At 40.1% G+C, this 25,697-nt stretch overlaps 3 protein-coding genes across 4 annotated transcripts; 2 read left to right on the top strand and 1 right to left on the bottom strand.

Annotated features, from left to right (window-relative positions):
- Positions 1–7,221: 7,221 nt before the first annotated feature.
- gpr45 (G protein-coupled receptor 45) lies at positions 7,222–8,388 on the top strand. Its single transcript, XM_085374850.1, has one exon. It carries the CDS (start codon positions 7,228–7,230, stop codon positions 8,386–8,388), a length of 1,161 nt encoding a protein of 386 aa, XP_085230976.1. The 5' UTR covers positions 7,222–7,227.
- A 1,393-nt stretch (positions 8,389–9,781) lies between these two features.
- tslig2 (tRNA splicing ligase complex subunit 2) lies at positions 9,782–12,024 on the top strand. Its single transcript, XM_085374721.1, has 4 exons — positions 9,782–9,892; positions 10,073–10,236; positions 10,808–11,057; positions 11,249–12,024. Exons 1-4 carry the CDS (start codon positions 9,782–9,784, stop codon positions 11,303–11,305), a joined length of 582 nt encoding a protein of 193 aa, XP_085230847.1. The 3' UTR covers positions 11,306–12,024.
- A 2,629-nt stretch (positions 12,025–14,653) lies between these two features.
- Positions 14,654–19,165, bottom strand: LOC146616017 (four and a half LIM domains protein 2). Of its 2 annotated transcripts, XM_085375135.1 has the most exons (6): positions 19,123–19,165; positions 16,827–17,002; positions 16,573–16,747; positions 15,623–15,792; positions 15,286–15,472; positions 14,654–15,195 (listed from the first exon to the last, which is right to left on the bottom strand). In XM_085375135.1, the coding sequence occupies exons 2-6, from the start codon at positions 16,980–16,982 to the stop codon at positions 15,044–15,046; spliced, it is 840 nt and encodes a 279-aa protein (XP_085231261.1). In that variant the 5' UTR covers positions 16,983–17,002; positions 19,123–19,165; the 3' UTR covers positions 14,654–15,043. The 2 variants fall into 2 exon arrangements, with proteins under 2 accessions (XP_085231261.1, XP_085231263.1); XM_085375137.1 differs by lacking the exon at positions 19,123–19,165 and having other exon boundaries at positions 16,827–17,265.
- Between the last annotated feature and the right edge of the window lie 6,532 nt (positions 19,166–25,697).

The raw sequence follows: 25,697 nt of genomic DNA, 5'->3' as shown, positions 1-25,697 counted from the left end.
GTTGGATGTTGGTAAAGGTTCAAGAACAAAGAATGCAGAAAAGTGAAAGGCCTTGCAGAAGTTCTTGTGGCAATTCAAACTGAACAGTTTATGAAGTGCAAGGAGAAGGGTTCGAGAACCTTAAAGTTCAGTGTCCTCTATAGTTCAGTGCAGGCTGTTTCACTCAAGCAGTTTGTTTTTCAGAACCTGCACCTTCATGGATAGGTTGTTCCCATCCAACTCCATCAGCACCTTCTGAAGAAATTCAAATGTGTATTTCAGGTGCTTTGGGTAGCTCAGATTTAGACTGTAGATTAGTCCAAGCAGGAGGCCACAACCCTTTGCCACATCACTAAGAGCTTGCAGCACAGTGCATCCTTCTATGATGACACCAATGTCCTCAGGTGTATCTACAGAGTTTGCTCCTTCATGTTTGACAACATAGACTCCCAAAGTCAGCTGCTCCGTTTCTCTGCTTGCTCCAAGATCCACATCCTTAAAATAAAAAGAAAAGAAAAGGATAAGTTAATTGCATACATATACATATGGACAAGTAAGTCCACCTTCCATTTCCAACCCCAAATTAAAAAAAGGACAATAACTGATCGTTTTCCTTTTTTAACTTACCAAGAATTCCTTGAACAGGTCGTCTGGCTTTTCATTTAAGTAGACACAGATAGTTTTTAGAACGCATTCCCGTCGAACATCAACGCTGGGATTCTGGTGGAAATAAGAACTCAATATGAGAGAAGTTTCCTATTTTGGTTCCTTTCAACCTCTTTACAAAACAAAGTCAAAAATATTAACACATAATCCAGATAAGTGATTAAGCAATGTTTCATAACTCACATCAGTGACGTGCAGTGAGGTTCATGATTGGTAAGGAACTGACTCCTCTGAGTCAGATAAACAAATATATGAACCCAAAAATCAAAGCTTTTCAATTTTGACATTACGTGAAAGCTTTCATTTTTGCTTTAATCAATTCTAGATTGTTCAACAATATATTTAATAATTGTGCCCCTAAAAATATTAAAATTAAATAGAAGATTAGAACTGGGCAATATGGACTTAAAATCCTATCATGACATTTTGTGGTATTTTTTGCGATAACAATAAGTCTGTGAAGGTTCTCAGTCATCCAGGTCATTGTAGTCTAAGGCGCTTGGAAAGAAAAGTGAAGCTTCTTCAGTGAAGAAGCTTCTCGGATGAGAGATGAAACGTCTTCAAGCAACTTAAAGAAATCCAGACGCTTTTCTTTCCAAGCTTCTTAACAATAAGAGTTACAATAAAAGATCATAATAGTATTTTTGCCTATAAATCTATCAATGCAGCCTCACAAATACAAATACTGCAAATTAAATTTAGCAAATGTGCTATTTAGGCAAACCAGCAGTTATTTATCTTGTTGAATTGATGATAAGTTTGACATTAATGGAAGTAATAGTCTCAACTAAATTATCATATATTTTTTTAGAGGTTTGAAAGCAGTCTATCATTTTAATCACATAGGACGTGTGTTATCACAATATTGATAAGCGATGCAATAAGATGCCCAGCCCTACAGAAGATGCATTAAAATTTATTTAGGTTTGGTGTGTCTCATTTTTTGTGTTTAGTAAATAAATTGGTCAAATGACCTGGAAACAATTATAGAAAAATCATTCATTTTACATCAATTTATTAATGTATAAATAGGAGATGCATTGAAATAAAATTGGTGCGTCTCATTGCTTAGGACTGATTTGGTGTTGATTTGTCCTTTGTGAAATTTACTGATGTTCCCCAAGTGCGCTGCTTTATCCACTGTGTCAATGGCGCTCTCAGTGTAATGTGATTACACTGTGAATCCATATACGTGTACCTTTTATACATGTTGCCTTTAGGGTTCAGCACTGCCCTCCATCAGCCTCACTCCATGCATTTTTGCAGCACATTTATGACCAATAACATTAAACATGTAACACACATTCGTCAAATAAATTAGGTCTGCATCAAGTCATCATCTGTATTACATGTGTAATCAAACATGTACGTTGGCGATTTAGAGAAACAGCAGTGGGATTGCGCATGTGTGTGTCCGCGGTGAGACACAGCATCATCATTGCCTCCTCTCAGCGTTTTACCTTGTATTTGAACAGAAAATCCGTAATGACAGCAATTTTGACCATAAAAATATTGAAATCACACAGAAAGCAAATTTAAAATCTAGTGTACAAATTGAATTTCTCTTTTGTTAGTATTTTACTTCTCATTAAGGTGCCTCACTTGACTGCATGTCACTGATTCACATGTATCTACAAAATATTCAAATATACACATATTCAGTTGAAAAAAAAAATCTGATTAATGACAGACACAGAAGTTGAAGAAGCATTCAAATAATTTCAGAGCTCAATCAAGGTCAACTAAAATACATACCCCATCCATGGCTGCCATGATTAAGTTGATATTGCGTTTAGCTGTTCCCCCTTCTGTCACAGATTAGTAGGCAGAGGACTCACTCGCAGGACTCTGAAGTTTAGAGAGAGGGTGAGGTTTTATTTGAAATGTGACACCAAGTGAGAATATATACATATATACAGTGGAACAGATAACACGGGGCTCCAGGGAGTAGGGCGGGGTCCGAAGGGAAGGTCCAAGACGGGGGTACACACACGCTCTTCTTCCACTCGATCCATAACTCAAAAATGTCCACACTAAGAAGCTCACGCTCACTCACACACATCCACAGAAATCCAGACGGCAGGGAAGACGGGCAGGGAGTCTAGAAGGCACTTGGTAATGTGACGATCCAGCGAGGAAGCAGCCTCTCTTGCCATCTTAAGTAGTCTGCCAGGATCAGTGTGAATGAGCCACAGGTGTGTGTTCAGGGTGTGTTCAGAGGCGGGGAACCAAGGTCCAGTTCCGCCCTGGTGGGAGAGGTTAAGACAAACAATACACACACCACGACCTCTCCAGATCTTGAGAACCATGACACCTTCTCTTTGAACACTAAGAAGGTGGTCAGCGTAGTGGTCCAGCTTGGCCATGAAAGTTGACAACAAAGGGACGATGGTGATGCGGGCGAACTCTGCAATAACCTGAAACATATTAAAAATTACAACTAGAGAGTATTCTCTATTAATTTTATTAGAGGCCACATGCAAGAATGCTACAACTTTCAGTCAAACATTTTGTATCTTTTAAAATTAACAATTTATAGTACTTTGTTCTTCTTCAAATACAAGTTCTTATGAAAATGACTTGCAATAACAAAGTTAGTAAGAGTTACCTCAGTCTCTGAAAACAGGGCAGGCCATCTGTTTTTGACCTCTGCAATGAATGGCATGTCTTTGATGATTTCCTGTCTTCGGTAGCGATGATAGCCAATGGAAACTGATACAAGGAGTTAAATGCATTATATATAACAGTATTACACATTATTCTGCACTTCAATGACAACAGATGAACGCATGTCTTATACTTTACAAATCAAACTGTTAATCGCTTAAATCCCTGCGTTTGACACTAAACCAGAAATCAACATGGAGTCGAATTCTTTCAAACAATGTAGCAACTTAATTGATGCACATTTCTAAAATACACTATACATTCATTTCATTCTCCAAACTACAGGATCGCTGGCGCTCCCGGTGGTCATTACTGATGTCAGGGAGCAGGTGCGGTAGATGTTGGGAGTAATTTTAAAACTGTAGGTCTCAGTAGGCAAGTCTCACCTTAACAGGAATCGCAAAAGATTTTTGGAAAATTACACCGAAGCAGGTTCAACAATATTTGTTAAATGTCTTCATACTTCTAACACGTGAGAGAGGTATACAAGCTAGAGTGTTAAAAAATTTACCAGGCGTCATTTGTTTAAAAAAAAAAAAGCAAAAGTATTCCCGAAAGTGTCAGATGTTTATCAGTTAGTATACATTAATCAAATTTGTCATCCTTAAATTGTTGTACTTACCAAATAATCCTCAGATGGCGATGGATTCTATCCAGGATACTAAGCATATGCAAGTCTCAGTTGAAAATGGCGATGATCAAACTTCCACACTGCATATGTGCAAACTCAGAAGTATGGAGAGCCTATTAGGACAATCCTCTTTAAATTAAAGTGTTCTTCATTTTAAATGAACTTTTTACGTTGGATTTAATTTACTGCATTTTGTTGTATTGAAATATTATGTTGTTAATTAAATTCAAAACAACATACTTGTGTTTAAAGTTAAAAATCAATTGGTGGCATTAGTTTTAACATAAAACATTTACATAATGCTACCAACATCAGTGTGTCATTTCTTAGAGTGCCTTTTGTGCTGTCTCTCGATGCTCTCTTCTCTCTCACCTCATCCTTCCTCTGCCTGAATCTGGTTCTTCCGACTGGAAGTTTCTTCCTGGTAAAAGGGAGTTTTTCCGTCCCACTGTTGGCAACTGCTTGCTCATAGGAATCATCTTATTTTTGTGGTTTTCTTTCAAACATTAAAGACCGTTTATCCTAAAAATACAAAGCATCTTGAGGTGACTGTTGTCGTGAATTAATGCTAAATAAATAAAACTGGAATGAACTGAACTGAACAGGTTAAGAACGGAGGTGAATAGGCTGCATGGGGGATCACAAAGCCTGGAAAAAAACAGGGTTAAACTAAATAATTTTTTTATTCCACGAATTTCCAGATATTTAAATTAATTTACTTTACTTTCATTTATTGTATAGTTTTACACATTTTGTAAGGGATTAATAACTTATCATTTTGCTGACTGCATGGGTTTAGGAACAGAAAATAAAATGCCCGTTAAAACTAAAATGCTGCAAATAGCCTATGCTCGTGGCTGGTAACATTTATCATGCCTAAAACTAATATATATAATATATTGGTACATGCAATCAAATGTACTGGGCCACCCACACATTACACCTACAGGCCATGCATGAAGCTCCCATCACTCAGTTTCTGTGCTGATGTTAATGCAGTGGAGGTTTAGAATTTCTTCAGTAACCCTGGCTATTTTTACACGCTCTGCCCTCAGCACCAACTCTATGGTCTGCCACTTTGTGACTGAGAAGCTTCCACTTTGCAGTAATATCACTCACAGTTGATTGTGGAATATCTAAGAGGGTTGGAAATTTTGTAAAGGCACTTTCCTGTTATAGCAGTGAGCTTTTCAAAACGACCCATTCTTTCACAAATATTTATAAAGGCAAACTGCATGGCTCAGGGCCTGACTGTGGCACTGGGACTGATAACACCGAAATCCAAAGATGAACAGGTGTAGATCGATACTTTTGAACATTAATGTATGTCATACTAATGTAAATCTTGGAAGCCAATAAATAACTATTACCGTCGTGAGTTTTAAAAAAAAAAATTCGTTCATTTCTTTCGGAGATTCGGCACATCAGCAACTGCTCGATTCACACTATACCTACAGTTGACCGTGCTAATCGTAACAATAATAAGGATTAGGATGATAAGGATGGTCAATTTTGACACATTGCTCCTTTAAATGTGAGACCACCTGCTCCTCTGGCGTCAGCATCATCCGCAGGCGGCACGGTAGGGATCGATACGGCAGTGAAATGTTCAAAGTGGGATATTTTTGGAAGAACTCAGCAGGCACCGGAGGAGAGAGACCGTCACCGAACTGACTGGCTCGACGAGAGACGAGTACACAACCCGGTAATAGTCAAGGTAAGTCCCGTCAGCACCTGCAGATGTTCATTTATGGTTCATTGTGTAAGGCAGTGCGCAGAGAAAAACAGGGCGTTGTGTCTTGGCGTTTAATATATGCAACATTTAGCCTGTTGCGACGGGCCAGTGTGTGAAAGCTGTTACATGTTAAGGCAAGAACAGGCTGTACAGGGTCGGTGCAGGAGCCATGACAAGAAAAAAAGAAAGAAATGAAGAAAGGGAGAATCAGCACATGGAGATGATGGCATGGTGTAAACCAGTAAATATCAGCTATGATCAGAGCAGCTGTAAATCACATGTACATAATAAGAGTTTTTAGAGTATTAGATGCCTTAAGATTAGGCCACCCTGCAGATCTGCAGCTAGCAGCCAGCTCAGCAGCATAATTAAGATCACTGGTATTCAGCACAAGTGAAGGATTGAAATTGTTATTGTCTTAGTAAACAGGCTGATTTGTTTGTTCACTGCTGACACCAAACAGCTGTGATCTGGTTTTAAGACAGAGGCGAGCGGTCAGGGAGTCTTCTCTGACTGTGAGGTTGCGTCTTGGGAAAAAAAAAGTCTTTCGGCGAATCATGTGATCCAGAAAATATTTTGTCATAGACTCTTGTACAAGAGATGAGAATAAGGGCTGCTTGTTGCCATGGAGCCGCTGACCTTGTTGCCGTGGCAACAGCCGGCAACACTATGCCATGACTTGTGTGTTTGTGCGTGTGCCAGAATGTAGCTACAGTCACTAAAAAGGCACATTTTCACTTTTCCTGTCTGGATGGGGCCATTGATCTGAAATCACGTGGCTCCTCTTTTATTTTAGGTTATTTTATCAAATATGCAGCATATTTACAATTTTGATGTGTTACAGGAGGGACCCTTAGGCCCAGGTGCTAGAAACCTGTCCAGACTGGAGGGCTGCATGGGGGACGTGAATGCCATAGTGACCTCAAAACAGCCTTAACTCTAAATCTCTACACTCTGGTCCCTCAATCGGCAGCAGGAAGTTAAAACTCCGGCCCTCTTGAAGAAGGTTCTGTTTCATCACAAATGTGTCACCATCTGTAGCATTAACCAAGAGCGAGATTCTGCTAAGCTGACAATTGACTACACCCTGGGTGATGTGTAAATGTGTGTATTTCTATTCAAGTGTGAAGCAGCTTGGCTGTTAATCATCAACCTCAGTGAGGACGGTGAACGACACATCTCTGTCCCGTGTGGCTGTAACTCTTAGTGTGGTGTGTTTCTGGGTTGATCACATTTAGTGGATGTCATTCCTCCTCTCACTATTTCATGTTTACAGTTCTCACTGACTAATAGATCAGTTATTAGACTCCCTTTTTTTCTATTGTTTTTGGGCACATTTATCACAGCTTCTAAAGAGACCATCCATTAAAATCTCTGAGTGTTTGACTGTTTTTCTTTTTTATTCACAAATGCCTTATGTGAATTTTTTTTTTGTCTTTTTTTAATCACAGGTAGTCCCATGGAATCTCAACTGCTGGAGGACAGCTTTACTTCTGAACCACAGGCATAGCCAGAAATGTTCACCTTTTATCCCTGAATAATCGCTACTATGGCTTTTTGTAATGAAAGCTTCATGGAGGAGTGTAACTGCATGGACCCGAACAGCGTAGAGGAAACGTCAGAAAGCCTCCCATCAGAAGCTACGACTCCTCTCATATCAGTCACTCTGCGTGTGACCCTGGCAGCCATAATGATCTTCATGATTACTATCGGTTTCCTCGGCAATGCGATCGTGTGTCTGATTGTTTACCAGAAACCTGCCATGCGTTCTGCTATCAATCTCCTGCTTGCCACTCTGGCCTTTTCAGACATCATGCTCTCTCTGCTCTGCATGCCCTTCACTGCAGTCACCGTGGCCACTGCAGACTGGAGCTTTGGGAGCGGTTTCTGCCGCGCCTCCATCATGCTGTACTGGCTGTTCGTCCTGGAGGGGGTGTCCATCCTCCTCATTATCAGCGTGGACCGTTTCCTGATCATTGTGCAGCGGCAGGACAAACTGACCCCGCACAGAGCTAAACTGTTGATCGCAGGTTCTTGGGTGCTGAGCCTGTGTGTGTCATTGCCGTCAGTGGTTGGGTGGAGGGCGGGCGCGGCAGGTATCGGGGGCGCCTGGGCACCGCAGTGCGTGCTGGGATACAGCGAGTCCCTGGCAGACCGTGGATACACAGTCCTGTTGGCTGTAGCGGTTTTCTTTGTGCCATTTACTGTCATGCTGTACTCTTACATGTGCATCCTCAACACGGTGCGCCGCAACACCCTGCGCATCCACAACCACACCACCGAGCATTCCTGTCTGCCAGCCCTAAACCAAGTCAGCAAAATGAGACTTACCGGACTGCAGCGGCCGCCTCAGGTCAAGGTGGACATGAGCTTCAAAACCCGAGCCTTCACCACCATCCTCATCCTCTTTGTTGGTTTCTCAGTGTGCTGGCTCCCTCACACCATCGTCAGCCTGCTGGCCGTGTTCAGCCGGCAGTTCTACTACAGCTCAGTCTTCTACCCCATCAGCATAGGCGCTCTGTGGCTCAGCTACCTGAAGACGGTCTTCAACCCCGTCATCTACTGCTGGAGGATCAGGAAGTTCAGGGAGGCCTGTCAGGAGTTCATTCCGAAAAGCTGCAGACTGTGTCCCAGAGTGCCGGGCAGGAGCCACAGAAGAGTGAGGCCCAGCAATATCTATGTTTGCAGTGAGACGCAGTCAGCTGTGTGACACAGGGAGGAAACCCAATGCAGTCTAATGTTTTTAACTTTTTGATAAGCTATGGGATGTTACTGAAGTTCCCTTTACACAAGAACAAATTGGTTTTAACTTTATTGAAACTGGAGCATTTACAGTCCCATGACTCCCTCCTTTTGGGGAAGGTCATGTGAAAATCACAATTGCTGACAACTGAACTGATCTGGTGGTGACAATCATTTGTCTGCTGTTTTAATAAATAAAGTCAAAGTGTTCATTCAGCTTCATGGCCACGCAAGCTTCTGAAACATACTGACATTTAAAAAACCATTTTTATATCTTCCATTTTTGCTTTATTTTTCTGTTTCCTGTGCTGTCCCTGAGCTGTCATTTTGTTGTTTCATTAGTCTGAAGCTGTACCGTTGATAATAATTATGTTGTCAGTTATGTGCTAAGATTCAGAAAAACAAAAACAAATTACAGTATTGATGTTTGGTGATGTTCTCAGATGAAAGTCAGACCACTGTTAAAAAGTGTTTGATGAAATTTGTGTAGAAACACAGCCCTCTGTCAGCTGGTTCATGACTCTTAATGTTTCTGTTATAGAGGAATGAGTGTTAACTGCATTATCATGTCACATAAGATATGTAAATAAATATAGTTTTGGATTAAAGTTTCTTTGACTCTCTTCCTCTCTAACGATAAAACATGTAGAACGAGTAAGCTCATTGCATTAAAAGAGCAAGCCCTGCACAAGGGCATTATTTGTAAAGGGCCACGACAGTGGTATAGTTTTTTTATGTCATCCCTGTGTACCACCCCAGTGGATTACGCAAGTCAAGTGCAGACTTTCAGCTTGACTGCTGATGGAGGTAGCAGGATTAATTGTGAAGTAAACAGAACTATACTCTCTGCTGCAAAACTTATCATACAGATCAAATGCATAATGAACCAAAGCATACTGCAATTCAAATGTTTCCCATGGCAAAGAAATAGGATATTCTTCAAGTCAGTCAACTGATCTCAACCTACCAGAGCATGCTTTAGGATTATGAAATGCAAAAAAAGTATTTTCATCCAAGAATTAAAAATAAGATCCAAATGAGCCAAAAACAAAAACAGAACCAAACAAACCCAAAAAATAATGATGCTCATCAAGGTTATTATTGTTAACTAACACTAGACTAAAACTAGATATGAAAAAAAAAAGTTAACTAAAATAAAAAAAAGAGATATAGACTTTTGAAAATAATAAAACTAACTGAAATGAAATAAAATTATAGAGGAAAATAACCATTATTAAAAAATACATACCAAATATGTAAACGGTTTTAAGTGTCTAAAGCCAGTAGGAGGCAGTAATATTCCTGTAAGCTCAAGGATGCAAACTGTCGTATACCTCCAACAGCGAAGAAGAAAGGCAAACATGGCGACTTCCACGGGGCAAAATGGAAAGGCTGCTGGTACTTCGGATGCGGATCTCTTGCTTCACCCTGAGTTGTTGTCTCAGGACTTTATGAGGCTAGTTTTAAATGAGGTAAGTCGGTGTTTTAAAAGGAACTCTAGAAATGTGATTTGATGCGAGAATAAATGAAGAATGCGGAAATGTTAGCATGTAAGCTAACAAGCAGGACACCTCTCTGGTTACTGTTTAAGTACACTCAACTCAAGGCGCTGCTTGTGATTTTTAAAGTGGAGATATTTTTCTCTGAATCAGAAAAACGTGAGTACCAGAGACTGTGGGAGCAGGGACCAGCTCACAGAGCTCTACCTGCGGCATATCATCCCTCTGCCGCAGAGGACTTTACCCAACACCCGCTGGGGACGGAGGATGGAGAAGAGCCGAGGGAAGCAAACGCCGGTAGCTCACCGGTCAGACAAGTATGGGTCCACAGCTTCAGACATTTAGTACTTTCATGTGCAGTTTTAGGCTGTCTGCATATAGATAATTTGACTATGATGTTAGAATTTGGACCAAATAATTTGCCGAGTTCCATGAAAGGCGAAACGAATGTGTTATTACTGTAATTTCACTGATCAGTCAACAGACGTAACAACTCTGTGAAAGGCCCCAGGACAGATGCACTATATTGCTAAAAGTACTTGCTCATCTGGCTTCACACATATATGAACTTAAGTGACATCCCATTCTTATATCATTGGTTTTGATATGATGTTGGTGCACTTTTTTAAGCTTTAACAGTTTCTGTCCTGGTTGGAAGTCTTTCAGCAAGGTATAGGAATAAAATGCATGTAAAACAACATATTCAAAAGTTTGTAAAACAGAAACAATATCTTTCATCCATGGACTATATATCAGTATCTGGAAAACACATACAGACACAGTCCAGGTGTAAATGTGGCAAAACAAAAGAAAACTGTAGCCTGTAATGTAATGTAATGTTAAAATAAGATTAATGCATTTCAGAAACTGATTCATATGGTTTTTCAGCTCCAGCAGTGACCACAGTAGAAAGAGGCCTCTGATTGTGTACGATGGGAGCTCCTCTCACTCTGGCCCACTGAAAGTGAAGAAACCAGAGGGAAGTATAGTGTCAATAGGAAGCAACGACAGGTTAAAACCTCCACCAGCAGCAAATCTTTCCAACCCCATCCGCAAACTCTCAGGCAACACATCTTCCTCTCAATCCAGTCAGCGCAGCAGTGACACAAAAAACCTCAAACTAGAAGAAAATACGTCGGTAGGAACTTCTCTCCTCAGTTATTCATGCACAAAGAAAGTAATCCACAAGTGTTCATATTGTTTGTGTGTTTGGAGATATTCTAAAGAATCTGTAAGGACATTTATAATAAAAAAAATCATTTTATTCTTAAAAAAAGAAAAATATGCAGTTCATAATGCCTGTTTATGTTTTATCCTCCATCGTTTTAGGGGGCACTGAAGTCTCCGGAAGTGAAGAACAAGATCCAGCGTGTGACTTGGCCCTGATCTTTGGCCTCTTTTTCATACAGACCTGATGGGACCTCAAGGTCCGGCAGACAGACCACTCCTTTCCCTGTCCGTAACCTGTGGTTGTCCACTACCTTAGGTGTCCCATCACAATTTTCCCAACTCATTTATCCACAGAAAGAGGTGGAAACCCTTCAAGCTGTGGGTCAAAGCTGCTTAACTGTTGCCATTCAGTTATAAGAGCTTACAAACCGGGATGAAGTCACGAGCTTCCTTGATGTTTTCCAAAACCTCAAGTGCCCTTACCAGCATTAATCAGCAACTTGCATTAAGTCCCATCCAAAATGAGTGAGGTGAATTATTGCTCTTTTTATTCTGTTGCTGGTTTAGGTTAAAAGGCCCCGGGGTGATGAATGATGGCTTCGATGGCTGTGTGTTCAACTGGATGCTAAAGGATCTTATAACGTGATAACAATGGAAGTAAGCAAGAGGGAATGCAGACATGTTATGAAACAGATCTTTTTCTTCGGTGTATTGTAAATGAATATAGACAGATCATGGTGAGCATCACATTTTAGAAGTTGTGTGATCAGTGATTTTTATCATTTCTGTTATGAATTCAACTGAGATTTGCATTTGTCGAGCACTACATACGTTTTCCAGGATTTTGAAATGTCACTCTGGTGTGAGATTTTACATATGCTGCACATAACGATGGGATAAATAAAAACAATATTGAACTTTATTGTTAGTAGACCAGTAATTACTTGTTCATAAAAAGAGCATCGCAGAGAGGCTGAGTCTTTCAAAAGGACCACTTTTGTAAATACTGTTCCAAACATTTTGGGATGTTGTGCAAAAATGTAAATAAAAACAGAATGCGATGATTTGAAAATCTCATAAACCCATATTTTATTCACAACAACATATAGAAAACATATCACATGTTTGACCTGGCAGCGTGGCATTTTAAGAAGAAAATAAAGTCATTATGAATTTGATGGCCTTAACACATCTCAAAAAGTTGGGGCAGGGCCACATTTACCACTGTGTAGCATCACCTCTTCTTTTAACAGCAGTCCGTAAACATCTGGAAACTGAGGAGACCAGCTGCTGGACTTTTTGGGAGCGGACTTGTCCTGTTCGTGTCTGATCGAAGATTCTAGCTGTTCAACAGTCTTGGATCATCTTTGTTGTGTTTTTCGTTTTATGATGTGCCACATTTTCTGTTCTTGTTTTCATAACATCAAAAATGCAGACTTTTGAGCACATGGATGAAGCTGGATGGTCCCTCTCCTCTTTAATCCAGATGATATAGCATCCATGTTTTCCGCCCCCAGAAATTCAAATTTCAGCTCGTCTGACTGGAGAACAGTTTCCACTTTGTCTTGGCAGTTATAAATGAGCCTTGGCACAGAGATAACAGCTGTGTCTCTGGATCATTTTGACATATAGCTTCTTTTTTGTCTTTTTTTTAAGCCTTAACCTGCACTTGTGGATGCCACAGTGAACTGTGTTCACAGACAGTGATTTCTGGAAGTCTTCCTGAGCTTGTGCAGTGATCTGTGACAGAATCCTGCCTGTTTTCAGTGCAGTGCTGCCTGAGGGTGCGAAGATCACAGGCATCCAATACTGAGTTTTCACCTTTTTGGTGTGCACAGAGATTCTCTGAATATTCTGCTGATATTATGTACTGAGATAACGAGAAACTCTTCTCAATTTTACATTTAAGACCATTACTCTAAAATAGATTGATGCAACAATTGTGAACACAATTCTTTGCAGAGTGGTGAACCTGTGCACAGCTTTACTTCTGAGAAGTTCTGCCTCTCTAAGATGCTCCTTTTTTTAATATCAGCTCATGTCACGATCTGTTACCAATTAACCTAATTAGCTGCAAACTAGTTCCAGTTGTATTTTTTAGTATGAGCTATTTTTCCAGCCATTTGTTGCCCCATCACATGTCGCTGCCATTAAATTTGAATTAAGCAAGTATTTTTTATGAAATAATAGAATGTCTCAGTTTAAACATTTGATGTTTTCTATGTTTCATTGTGAATAAATTATGGTTTAATTAAATTTCATAAAATTTGCAAATCGTTTCAGTCTGTTTTTATATTTTTTGGAATTGGGGGTTTTGTTTTTTGTTTTTTTTATCTAAGGATAATCTTCTCTTTATGAACAAATTAACACAAATTATTTAAATCAAAAATACAAGTTAAACAACACTATGCAAAGTTTAAAAAAAAAAAAAAAACAAGTAAGAAACAATGGATTAAAGTGAAATGAAATGCTCTCCTGTGACAAGAAAAATGTAAATTTGCAGTCATAAGGTATTTGAAAATCGTGTGGTAGGGGGACGGCCTGGCTTACTGACACCAAGAGCAAAGGCAGCAACTGTGCTGGCATAGGCTTACGTTAGTGAACATAGACTGAGCAACATCTGTAAAGGCATCAATAATGCTAAACAATACAGCATCACATACTTACATCCAGAAGACTTTTCTGTGCAGACCTCTTGCGTATTTTAGCCAACATTGCTAAGCCAACAGTGTAGCTTAGTAGGAAAAACATCCAAAAATCTGACCAAAGAAGCCCTGAAATCTCAACCCAAGCAAGACTTTGAGAACTACAAGAATTTACCTCCTCATTTTCCAAACACTTACCTGTGATGAGCAACACAGTGTTAAACATACCACTTAAAAACACAACAACCTGTTTTTCAATCGTTGATATGTCTTGCAAATTGTATTAACATTTTACAGTTTTCCAACTTTTCAGAAACTGGGTTGCAATTGAATACCAGTTTTTAATAATTCAGACACATAAAACGAGCTTGGGCAAAACCAAGAATGCAGAACTTTTGAAGCCTATTTACTGGAGAAAAGGAGAATTGACTTTGCAGTTACTGATGCGGAGTTCATTAAAACACACCGGAAAATGTGCTTTGAATCAGTGTTTGTACAAAAGTGGCATAAAAAAATGAATTATATAAAATTAAAAAAAAAGGATGTTCATTGATTTAATTATGTAAGAAATTTTACGGGCTTTATGTGTCATGTTTGACATGGTGTTCAACTGGACATTAGAGTAAAACTGAATGAAACGATAAAAATCTTCCACCGAGCAATCTGTAGTGCTTTTCTAGAACATTTTTAATCTTTTCTTTTTGTAAGTTACCAATAAAAACATTTTGACTTTGCCATTTTTAATCTCTTTTGATTTTTTTGTTTTGTTTTTGTGTTTTGTTTAGAAATCCTGAAATCATCTTATTTCATGCAGAATTTATTTATTTATATTTTTCATCTTTCATGCAATGTATTCATATTTATTCCTTTATATGAATAAATATGCATTTTTAATATTTAAGTGGTTAAACGTCACAAAAACTCTAATTACATGCACAAAGCAGTAATTACTATTATTAAGCTGATAGTGTGCAGTAAAATTGTAGATTTTCCTCAGAATCCTTACTTCAGTATCTACTTGGAAACATTTTCTCTTCATGAGCACAATACAGCAGATTCATGCCTACATTTATTGATTAGTAATTACTTTTTCTTTCCTCAAATAGTGAACATTTAACTTAAATGAACTCTCTTATCTCAAAGAACACTGTTAGTAGCTTGTATTTCATGTACATTCATAGTATTGCTTTGTAGTAACGATGTTATAGATGTCATGCACTGTGCTCAAATAGAATTTATCAACTCTGCATCGTTCCCTGATCATAACGTGGTCATCCCGTCAGATGTAACGGTCATCACTCGGGCTGAATTAGATGTCTTTGCCGCACTCTGGGCACAGGATATCGTCGCGTTCGGTGAGAAATCCACGGCCGACCAGGGACACGGAGCACTTCTTACAGTTGAAGCAGTCATTGTGCCACTGACGCTCCTCAAAGGAGATATACTTGCTGCCCCCAAGACCTAAGAATATCAAATTGAAGTCAATACATCTGACAAACCTGTTATAAATGAGCCTTATTAGATTCAGTTGACCCAGTGATTAAAGATTACCGCTAATGGGGGTGGTGCACGAGGCACACTTCTTAGCATAAAGGTTGCAGAAGCAGTTGAGGCAGTAGGCAAAGTCGTCTCTGGAGGTAAACCTCTGTCCAGACAGCTGCTGCTTGCAGCTAGTGCAAAGGAAGCAGTCCTTGTGCCAGGGCTGGTCACGGTAGGTCACCCCGCCAGTGGTGATGGGCTATTTAGAGGGAACTGGGTTACTGCCACACTTTAGTGCTGTTACACATGCAACAATAACATGTAGTGTGAAAATGGAGACTGAAAATAGAGAGCTACTTTGAAAGTACATTTTACTCGATATCATTGTATGTAGCAGTGGATGTGCTACCTTCTTGCAGTGCACACAATGCATGGCAAACTGCTTCTCATAGCAGGGCACACAGAAGTTCTGGTTGTCCTTGGGGATGAAGCTCTTGGTGCCAATAGGCTGCTGGCATCGCTTGCAGGTGAAACAGGTCTCGTGCCAGCTGTTCCCCTTGTGCTCCATCTTCCTGGAGCCTTCAGAAAATAGTAAGTTTACAACTAATGATTAAATTCAATTTTGGGTCAACATAGTATACATGTTCTAGTACTCCAAAGGCCCAACAAGGTATGGTTTTATTCTATAGTCTGTGCCGCATGTCGCTCCATACCAATCACTGCTCAGGTTGAAGTGTATAGGAATAGGTTACAAATACTTAGTAATTAGTTGTTACTTTATTTGTACCTATTAAAGTGAAAAGAAAGCAGGTTTCTGTAAATGTACTGACAAAATTAATGTGTTTATACCCTATATTATTATAACTGTACTACAGCAATGTGGGCAAACAGGACTAATGGGCATGTATCGTGCCCAGCTAATCAAATGAAAAAAGAGGAAACCTTCTTGTTCATCCACTGGGAAAATAGCACAAACAATATCAGTACTGTTTCAAACTTCTCAATCTAGTTCTATTACTTGGTTTAATTCAATTTTAGCTTTAGTTAAGTTACTCCACATTATCCTTATTTTTGCAGAGATCCTGAACTGAACAGGCAACCTTCAGACCTCTGAGGTGCTTTCCCACCCTCCGGGCTACAGCTCTGTTTTTCCAGCATAGAAAGTCAGCTATAACTCAGCCTACAATAGTGGATTTTATTCTCATTACAACTTTCATATAATATAATCTGCACCAACCAGTCTATATAGTGAGACAGAAGACTTTTTATTTATGCAATGATCCAATTTAAAATTGAGTGACAAATTAAGGTTTTAATTTTTCTAGCTACTCTGCTGATCTATTTCAGTTTTCTTCCTACCTGGCATGATGGTTTTCTTGCACTCATGGCACTTGGAGGAATACTCGTTGGAGTAGCACTCGGTGCAAAGGAGCTGCTCGTCCTTGGTAGAGAAGGGCTTGTCCACCAGGGAGCGCTTGCACTGGAAGCACTTAAAGCATTCCTCATGCCAGTGACGGTCCTTGTAGGAAAGATCCTGCAGAAAGAGCAGTACTCTTGTTCTTGTTCTCTACTTGTCCTTGTATCTATGCATTTCTTCATTTTATATCTCTTACCCTGGTGTTACAGCCAATAGGCTTCTTGCACTCCTCACAGGTGTTGGAGTACAGGCTTTCATAACATTTCACACAGTAGGGATTTTCCTCTCGCAGAACATACTTCTTCCCAAACAGGGACTCTTTGCAGTAGTGGCAGTCGTAGCGTTCTGTCATTTTGACCTAGCACTGCTCAGCTGAGAGAGAAAGAAGCAAAAGAGCCTAAGGGTAATATTATGTATACAGGATATGAACGCTTATATTAAGTACCATAGAAACTTTTGCCATTTTGCTTCCCTGCTCCAATTAATCCTTGGAGCGATGCTGGCAATCATCAGAGAGCCATTTCTTAGAAATCAAACTTCAAACTAATGGCGTTTTCTAGGACGCATTAGTAGACCTGTCACGTTACAAGTTGGGGAGTTTTCCATGCATTTCCCTCTTTCATCTTCCTCTCCCATCTCTCAGACGTCCTTCATTTTGTGACAGATGAGAAGGTGAGCGATGAGGCGGATATAAATAACTCCTATCAGTCCTGCTTAGAGACAGTCAACTTTTACCCTGTTGCATACCAACACACACTACGCCACTATACGCCGACCCATTTATCACCTCACCTCCAGCTGTCAGCGCCAGATCACAGTATCCCTTGTCACTGTGTGTGCGCGTCCGTGCATAAGTGGGTTTAAACGACACTCGTAATAATGACTGTTCACAATCTGCAGCTGTTTGTGGTCTGCCTGTTGAGCTCTTGGGTATCCCACCTGTGCCTATATCGCTACTCTTGGTTAAACGAGGATAACATAAGCGATTTATTTGAGTATTTCTTTGTGGGTAAAAGAGAAGATGCAGGGCAAAAAAAAAAAGGGTTGATGAAGTTCCATTCTCCAAGACAGAATTAAATACTACCCAAGCTCTCACCAAATAAAGCAGATCAAGACAAAAAAACCCTGCAAAAATCCCCTCCAGAAATTCATATTTCTGGTTTGAATTGAGCTGCTCTCTGCTGTCATCCCTATAATCTTATTGTTCTTCCCTGTGATCTATATTTGATCACCGTAGATTCCCACCTAAGTGGTCCGTGAGTGATTTGCGATGCTCCCCACACTCAAAAGGTTAGTTTCTTTTATCTTGCTGAAGCTGAGACGTTTAATCTGCCCGTCCTTTCTGCTCTAAGCATTCTCAGCGCCCTCCCACATTCCCTCATTGTTTATCACTCCCACCATGACTCACCTAGCTTATATAAGGATTTATCTGACTCCTAAAAATAAAAAAAGGCTAATCTGAACTGCCGCAAATAAAAGCTCCAGCCATTCAGACATGCCATGCAGCTGTTTCCCAGCTTCTGGGGTCTCTTTGATGCTCCCCATCTGGGAGTCAACCTGAGCTACAGACAGTTTACAGAAAAGTGAACTATTAAAAGGTTCTTGTGTTTAAACATGGTGCCTTGTAGAGAACTGCTTATTTTACAGTATTTTAATAAGATCTCTGCATGTATGGCATTATCTGCATGCACTGGAACATTTATATTTAGGTCTAAGAACGTTTAGTTAGAGTGAAACTGCAAAAAGGAATTGTGCGATCGCATCATAACGCCAAAAAAGATGCAGAAAAGCTTAAAATCGCAGCCTTTTACTCATCTTTACAGATGCTAGCCCACTTTAGTGTTCTACTCTCCTGACCTAACAGTCCTGAAGGATATCCTTTTCAGTCACATAGCAACCTTCTAAGTGTTACACAGAATTAAACATTAATTGATCTTAACTTGATCTAATCTGATTTGCTGATCCCCCTTCAGGCAAACCCAATTAAAAAATCTGAACCCCGCATCAATCATTTGTATTTCTATGAGAGAGAGCACAGTTTTTGTACAGTTTAGAAAAAGTGTGATCTAAAAACACCAAAATACTGTAAAGCCATAAAAAGCAACAGAAGTTATTAGGAAGTGGCTGGTTTTATAGTAGTAAAGTTAGGTTTACGTTTTGAAGAGAAGGGAGCAGAAAAGGTTCAAGATAACTAGCCTACCCATCACTGGATGATTTAAGGAAGAGCTTTTTACTAAATAAGGAATCCAGTCTGCATGAAACAGGCCGAAAGGAAAGTGAGGTGATGGAAGAGGTAGTTAAATAGTGACAATGCTCTGCAGGTGGAAGAAGGGAGAACACGAGAAGGTGGGTGGGGAGGCAGATAGGAGGATGCCAGTGTGGTGGAGAATGGAAGACATGGTGAATGAAAACCAGTGAGGAGAATGGATAGGCGGAAGAATGGACAAGTGAATACATGGAGAGTGGAGCAGTTGAACAGAGTTGGTTCTTACCTTCCTGTCTGAGGAGTGTGTGCCTGTGTGGAGTCTGTGGCAGACTGAAGGAGCAGGCTCTGGGTGAGCTGTACTTACTCCTGATTGCTTTACTCCACCCATCAGGGGCTAATTGAAAATGGGGGAGGGATGATAGATGTGGGGGGAGGGGGGTTACAAGGGGGCAGGGATTCTTTTTTGAGATGATCTATAAATACAGCAGAGCTTCACAGAGATAAACCCGAGGCCCCATTTCACTTGCTCATTTTGTCCCCAGCGCCAACCATGTGGCCTTTTAAGGTCACTCAGAAGTTGTTCACTCGCTCACATCCTCTCCGTGTGATTCACGTGTTCATTCACTCGTGCTTCACTCTCTTCTTTCATTATTTTTGCTTCTCCCCAGAACAGTCGTATCATATCATTCCTCCCTTTTCCACTCCTTGGAGAGAGTTATTCATCTTTCCTTGCTATTGTTTGTTTTCTTTCTGTCGCAGTTATCCATCATTACCACAACATTGCACTCTAATGCATATGCATACTATTGAGTAATGACACAATATTCCTGCAGCCTTCTATATATGATAGAAAAGATGCCAAGAGTCAAGTGTTCAAGATTTTTGTCCTGTGAGATTTGTTGCTACTCAAATGTCTCATCTGTTCCTGCCTCCCCATATTTCCCCTCACAGGGGGACTCCACATTCATTCCCAGCCCTCCCATTTGTTGGCTACAATATCCAGACTTGCTAATGACAGACACCCACTTGTTTTCTTAGAAAATATTAGCACTATTTTCTGATGCTCTCTAATCCACACCGCGGCCCCCTCCGTCACCCCCACCCGCACCCCCAGGTGCTTCCCCACTCTTTCTTCTGTCATTCGACGTCTCCCTTTCTCTCTGAGGCAGGTTTTCCTGACCCTGTGGTCCCTGGACACTCTCCAGTGAGAAAATGCGTCAGCAATGCTCCACTAAGATTCTAGTGTTCTATTTGTAGCACGGCATAAAGAGTTTGGTGCTTAACAAAGTGTTAAATCAGTTTATGAGGGTGTTGTCTCTATGGTTTTAGCCACCATGTTTATCACAGTTGGGTTCAGCCATATCGCTGGCTATCCCATCACTTCAGTTAACAGGGATTTGTCTCATGAGATAATCTTTTAAAACAATATTGATTTGCTGTAATGACTTTGTGCAAAACCTGTCCTTTGCACCACCAGGGGGATGACATTGTGGTTATGTCAACAACAATTTGAGAGTTTCCCATTAAATTTAGCACTCATGTAAGTCATGTGATTCATTAATTTTTCATTGAAATCATCCTCACCACTTCTGACTCAGTCATCAGTACTTTTACTTTAGTGCTGACCAGTGACTGGTAGATTTTAGAAAGTATTAATACTAAGGTGAAACAGTTTGTGTCTTAGCTTTAGGATCAGGAGATAGAGCGGGTTGTTTACATCTGATGCATCCAACAGAGTGTTTGTGTGTGTTTGTGAACAATCGGTTAAAAGTGCTGTTTGAGTGCTCAAATTGATTAGAAAACAAGTACATTTAGCATTTAGCTTAAAGTTTGGAAGCAAATCCCAATTTCTTGTAGCTGTGGCAACCAGTTCAACTGGGATATAAACAACAGCCTGGTTTATATCACTTTTTGCCTTTTTACTACTTATAGAAATTGATCAGCCATACTAATTCAATCAGTCACAGGTGACCTGACGTGATCACGTTGGTTAGCAGCTGCCTAGCAATGGGCTAAAATGACCTGTTTTTAACCTTTGTGCACCTACAGCACCTTAAAAAAGTCATTTTCATGATACCAACATTTTATCAATATTTTAATAATTAAATAAAGATTTTACATCCCCAGCAACCTGCTAGCAACAGGCTAAAAATGACCAATTTTTATACAAACAGGAATCCCTCTAGCATAGAAGTCAAACATTTGCAAACATAGCACCCCCCACCTACTTCATGGTGGTAGCTAACCCTAATCCCAGTGTCCTCCCCCAGTGTAAAAGTGCATCCTGCCACACCCTGAAAACTGTTTAAGAACAGCTTCAGTAACACAACAAGGAATTGAGCCTCCAAACCTATTAAATGCAGATTAATCATTTAATAAGAACGATGGCTCTGATGCATCCTGAGAGCTCTAACCTGAGTTTACATGTTTTAGATATGCTTGTGGAAATTGCTGTCTCTCCCACCAATTATTTAAAATTTTAGCAGTAATTTTTCAGACTTCTTTCGACTGTAGTAAACAGCAGCAGTGTTTTATGTATGCCAGACATGTTTGAAATGGGAAGCAGAGACAAACAGGAGGTTATGTTATTTGGACTAGTACTGTTAAATTGAAGTCAGAAGGCAGTTTGTCAGACAGAAGATCATATTGTACTACATTGGAAGAAAGACTGGGAAAAATTGGATTATTGTCACTGTAATAAACATGTGGCATCTTTTTATTTGTTTATTTTTTTTTTAAAGGTGGTGTTTGAGGGAACTAAAGGGATTTAACCATGAAATATGAGCATAACTAAAAATGATATGTTCTTTGCTGCTCGTGTGTAAATTAAACTGATTCTATTTTATAATGCTTTAGTATTCAGGCATGGGAAACAATCAATTCAGTTCAGTTCACTTAATTGGAGACATGAGGTCCAGTTAAACATATAACTGTGCATATAATAAATATGACCAGTTGAAAGGATGCCCAAGACTGCCCTAACGTGCCCTCAGTATTTGCTCCTTCTTCCCAGCATTTAGCTGAAACCTCCCTCTCTCTGCACTCTCTGGACTGAGGCCTCCACCTCAGCTGCTGAGGCCAAGGGGATAAAGGTGCAGCTGTCTGGGCACAGCAAGGCTATCATGATGGTAAAGCCTGGTACTTACTTCTGCTGCAAATACAGCCATGTGGAAAGGTCAAACCAGGCACTCCCCATCGTCACTAGTGGACTGTTAATCATTAGTGCCAGAGCAACCAACTGGACTGGAATTTCTCTGGGTCATCCAAGATCCAATATGATCCTTTGGAAGAACTTCACTGCACTCCCTGTCAAACTTCATGAAATGGATCCCAGCAACTGACTTTAAAGTAGCGTCACAACGAAGGTCTCAGATGGGCAGTTAGAACTGATAAAGACGGATGGATTCATTTTGGGCTCCCGCTGTGGGAATAGGGTAGCAACTGTTTGCTTAAGATGATGATAGTGTTCATTTGATTTTAGATGACAAGTGTGATAAAGTCGACCAATTGGCTTAGTTTAGCATGAAGGCAGGAAACAGAGGACACAATGAGCTTATGGATAGTCTGAGAATGCAAACAAATCCACCGCTAAAGCTGACTTATTAACTCATTTTATCTCATTAGAGACACCAAACTAAGTGTGAAACACATTTAATCAAGTCCTCCATCCTAAATATCCCAACAATCTGATATGAACCATAGGAGCAAACTAGCGCAAGAGATGTGTCAGATGTAAACACTTAATTCTTGCATAGATATTAGAAAAGAAAGTCTTCTTTTGTTCAGTTTTTTATTAACCCATTAATCACTCCAACATCTGCAGTACACAGACATAACATCTATAACAGCCTCTTTTCCTTTGCTCTACAGTTAACATAGTCACTAGTTGTGCAATCTTTTTTGTACCATCATAAACGTTAACTTTTAACATACTGAGTCCTGTAGAGTCTGAGATGTCGCTCTTGTGTAGAGTTTCTTTGAGCATTGCACAGTCTGACCTTGGGGTGAATTTATTGTGATGTCCACTCCTGGGAAGATTGGCAGCTCTCTTGAATGTTTCCCAGCTTCTCACTCTTGAACGTTGGACTTCAAAATGTTTTGAAATGGCCTTAAAACTCTTCCCAGATTGATGGGCACATGGCATTGTGTTAATGGCCACATGAATGCTAACAAAACTTCTGCTTTTACAGAGGAGCTCACGTCCTGATGACCAGTAATTCAAGTGAATTTGATTATCAGCACCTAGCTGCTATTTTTGCCCCTCTTAAGGAGGGAAACAGGAAGAACTTATTTATTTATTAAAGTACATACTGCAATATTTATTGTTTATCTGAGGTTGCATTATTTGTACCACCTGGTCCTGCAAAGGATATTTATTTATTATTATTTATTTTTTTAAACTTTGTAATTCTCTCCTATTGCTAAATACCAGAATAAGTGCACAATAACAGATAATAATAGACAATAATCGAATTGTCAAAAGCACACTGTTTTGGCTGAATAGGTACTTTGTATCTTGTGAATATTCTAAGAATAAGGTCTAAGTGCATAATGATGGTCAAATGACAGCATGGGTGGGGTTTTTTTGTTTTTTTTTTACAAAATTAAGTAAACTAAATTAGGTAAACAAAATTAGGTGAAGAATTTATTCTTATTGTTTTTAAGTGAAAAACAGGATTAATGCTCACATGAGGCACAATCACTGTTATCGCAGTATACAGTGGGGCAAAAAAGTATTTAGTCAGCCACCGATTGTGCAAGTTCCCCCACCTAAAATGATGACAGAGGTCAGTAATTTGCACCAGAGGTACACTTCAACTGTGAGAGACAGAATGTGAAAAAAAAAAATCCATGAATCCACATGGTAGGATTTGTAAAGAATTTATTCGTAAATCAGGGTGGAAAATAAGTATTTGGTCAATAACAAAAATACAACTCAATACTTTGTAACATAACCTTTGTTGGCAATAACAGAGGTCAAACGTTTACTATAGGTCTTTACCAGGTTTGCACACACAGTAGCTGGTATTTTGGCCCATTCCTCCATGCAGATCTTCTCGAGAGCAGTGATGTTTTGGGGCTGTCGCCGAGCAACACGGACTTTCAACTCCCGCCACAGATTTTCTATGGGGTTGAGGTCTGGAGACTGGCTAGGCCACTCCAGGACTTTCAAATGCTTCTTACGGAGCCACTCCTTTGTTGCCCGGGCGGTGTGTTTTGGATCATTGTCATGTTGGAAGACCCAGCCTCGTTTCATCTTCAAAGTTCTCACTGATGGAAGGAGGTTTTGGCTCAAAATCTCACGATACATGGCCCCATTCATTCTGTCCTTAACACGGATCAGTCGTCCTGTCCCCTTGGCAGAAAAACAGCCCCATAGCATGATGTTTCCACCCCCATGCTTCACAGTAGGTATGGTGTTCTTGGGATGCAACTCAGTATTCTTCCTCCAAACACGACGAGTTGAGACCAAAAAGTTCTACTTTGGTTTCATCTGACCACATGACATTCTCCCAATCCTCTGCTGTATCATCCATGTGCTCTCTGGCAAACTTCAGACGGGCCTGGACATGCACTGGCTTCAGCAGCGGAACACGTCTGGCACTGCGGGATTTGATTCCCTGCCGTTGTAGTGTGTTACTGACGGTGACCTTTGTTACTTTGGTCCCAGCTCTCTGCAGGTCATTCACCAGGTCCCCCCGTGTGGTTCTGGGATCTTTGCTCACCGTTCTCATGATCATTTTGACCCCACGGGATGAGATCTTGCGTGGAGCCCCAGATCGAGGGAGATTATCAGTGGTCTTGTATGTCTTCCATTTTCTGATGATTGCTCCCACAGTTGATTTTTTCAAACCAAGCTGCTTGCCTATTGTAGATTCACTCTTCCCAGTCTGGTGCAGGTCTACAATACTTTTCCTGGTGTCCTTCGAAAGCTCTTTGGTCTTGGCCATGGCGGAGTTTGGAGTCTGACTGTTTGAGGCTGTGGACAGGTGTCTTTTATACAGATGATGAGTTCAAACAGGTGCCATTCATACAGGTAACGAGTGGGGGACAGAAAAGCTTCTTACAGAAGACGTTACAGGTCTGTGAGAGCCAGAGATTTTCCTTGTTTGAGGTGACCAAATACTTATTTTCCACCCTGATTTACGAAAAAAATTCTTTACAAATCCTACCATGTGGATTCATGGATTTTTTTTTCACATTCTGTCTCTCACAGTTGAAGTGTACCTCTGGTGCAAATTACTGACCTCTGTCATCATTTTAAGTGGGGGAACTTGCACAATCGGTGGCTGACTAAATACTTTTTTGCCCCACTGTATATATGTCAGGGACCAAGCAGTAAAGCATAAAGGACACCGGTGGTTTTAATTAAAAAAAACAAAAAAAAAACCACGGGTTTTATTGACCCAAAAATATGAAAATATATTTAACAAAGCCAAAACTTAAACAGGCAGACCAATAAAAGAGGTCAACTCAACAGACTAAACTCAAGATAATAATTAACAAAACCTCAAACATATGGTAAACTGACCTGCTGAAATGACACACACAGGGGAAAACAAGATGGCTGCCATATAACCAACTAATACAAAACATTTAAACAAACATGAAACACCCCCCAGGCAATGAAGCATGTGGTGCAATCCAATTAGGCTGTCAGCAGTACTTCAGGTCTCCCAGCCCTTTGCCACACCTTTTGCCAGACAGGAGGAGACACCAACCCCCAGGTAACTCAAACAAAGAAAGATGTATTAATATAACAAAACAGAACTTTGACCTTGCAAGGTTAATATGTGTGCACGCCATATAAACATTGGAAGGTGTGATGGAAAAATGAATACATTTAATAAAGAAACGATA

The sequence above is a fragment of the Diplotaxodon limnothrissa genome, linkage group LG16, assembly GCF_057381915.1.
Source record: "Diplotaxodon limnothrissa isolate DT_005_m linkage group LG16, D_limnothrissa_male_GT1.1, whole genome shotgun sequence".
Taxonomy (NCBI): domain Eukaryota; kingdom Metazoa; phylum Chordata; class Actinopteri; order Cichliformes; family Cichlidae; genus Diplotaxodon; species Diplotaxodon limnothrissa.
The sequence above is the reverse complement of the archived record's forward strand: the minus strand, read 5'-3'. Positions and strand labels throughout refer to the sequence as shown.

Coding starts and splice junctions, on each gene's coding strand:
- gpr45 (XM_085374850.1), top strand. CDS start 7,228: ATGGCTTTTTGTAATGAAAGCTTCATGGAGGAGTGTAACTGCATGGAC.
- tslig2 (XM_085374721.1), top strand. CDS start 9,782: ATGGCGACTTCCACGGGGCAAAATGGAAAGGCTGCTGGTACTTCGGAT. Junction 9,893..10,072: donor TGAGGCTAGTTTTAAATGAG/GTAAGTCGGTGT, acceptor TCTCTGAATCAG/AAAAACGTGAGTACCAGAGA. Junction 10,237..10,807: donor GTAGCTCACCGGTCAGACAA/GTATGGGTCCAC, acceptor ATGGTTTTTCAG/CTCCAGCAGTGACCACAGTA.
- LOC146616017 (XM_085375135.1), bottom strand. CDS start 16,982: ATGACAGAACGCTACGACTGCCACTACTGCAAAGAGTCCCTGTTTGGG. Junction 16,748..16,826: donor CTATTGGCTGTAACACCAGG/GTAAGAGATATA, acceptor CTCTTTCTGCAG/GATCTTTCCTACAAGGACCG. Junction 15,793..16,572: donor CAAGAAAACCATCATGCCAG/GTAGGAAGAAAA, acceptor TATTTTCTGAAG/GCTCCAGGAAGATGGAGCAC.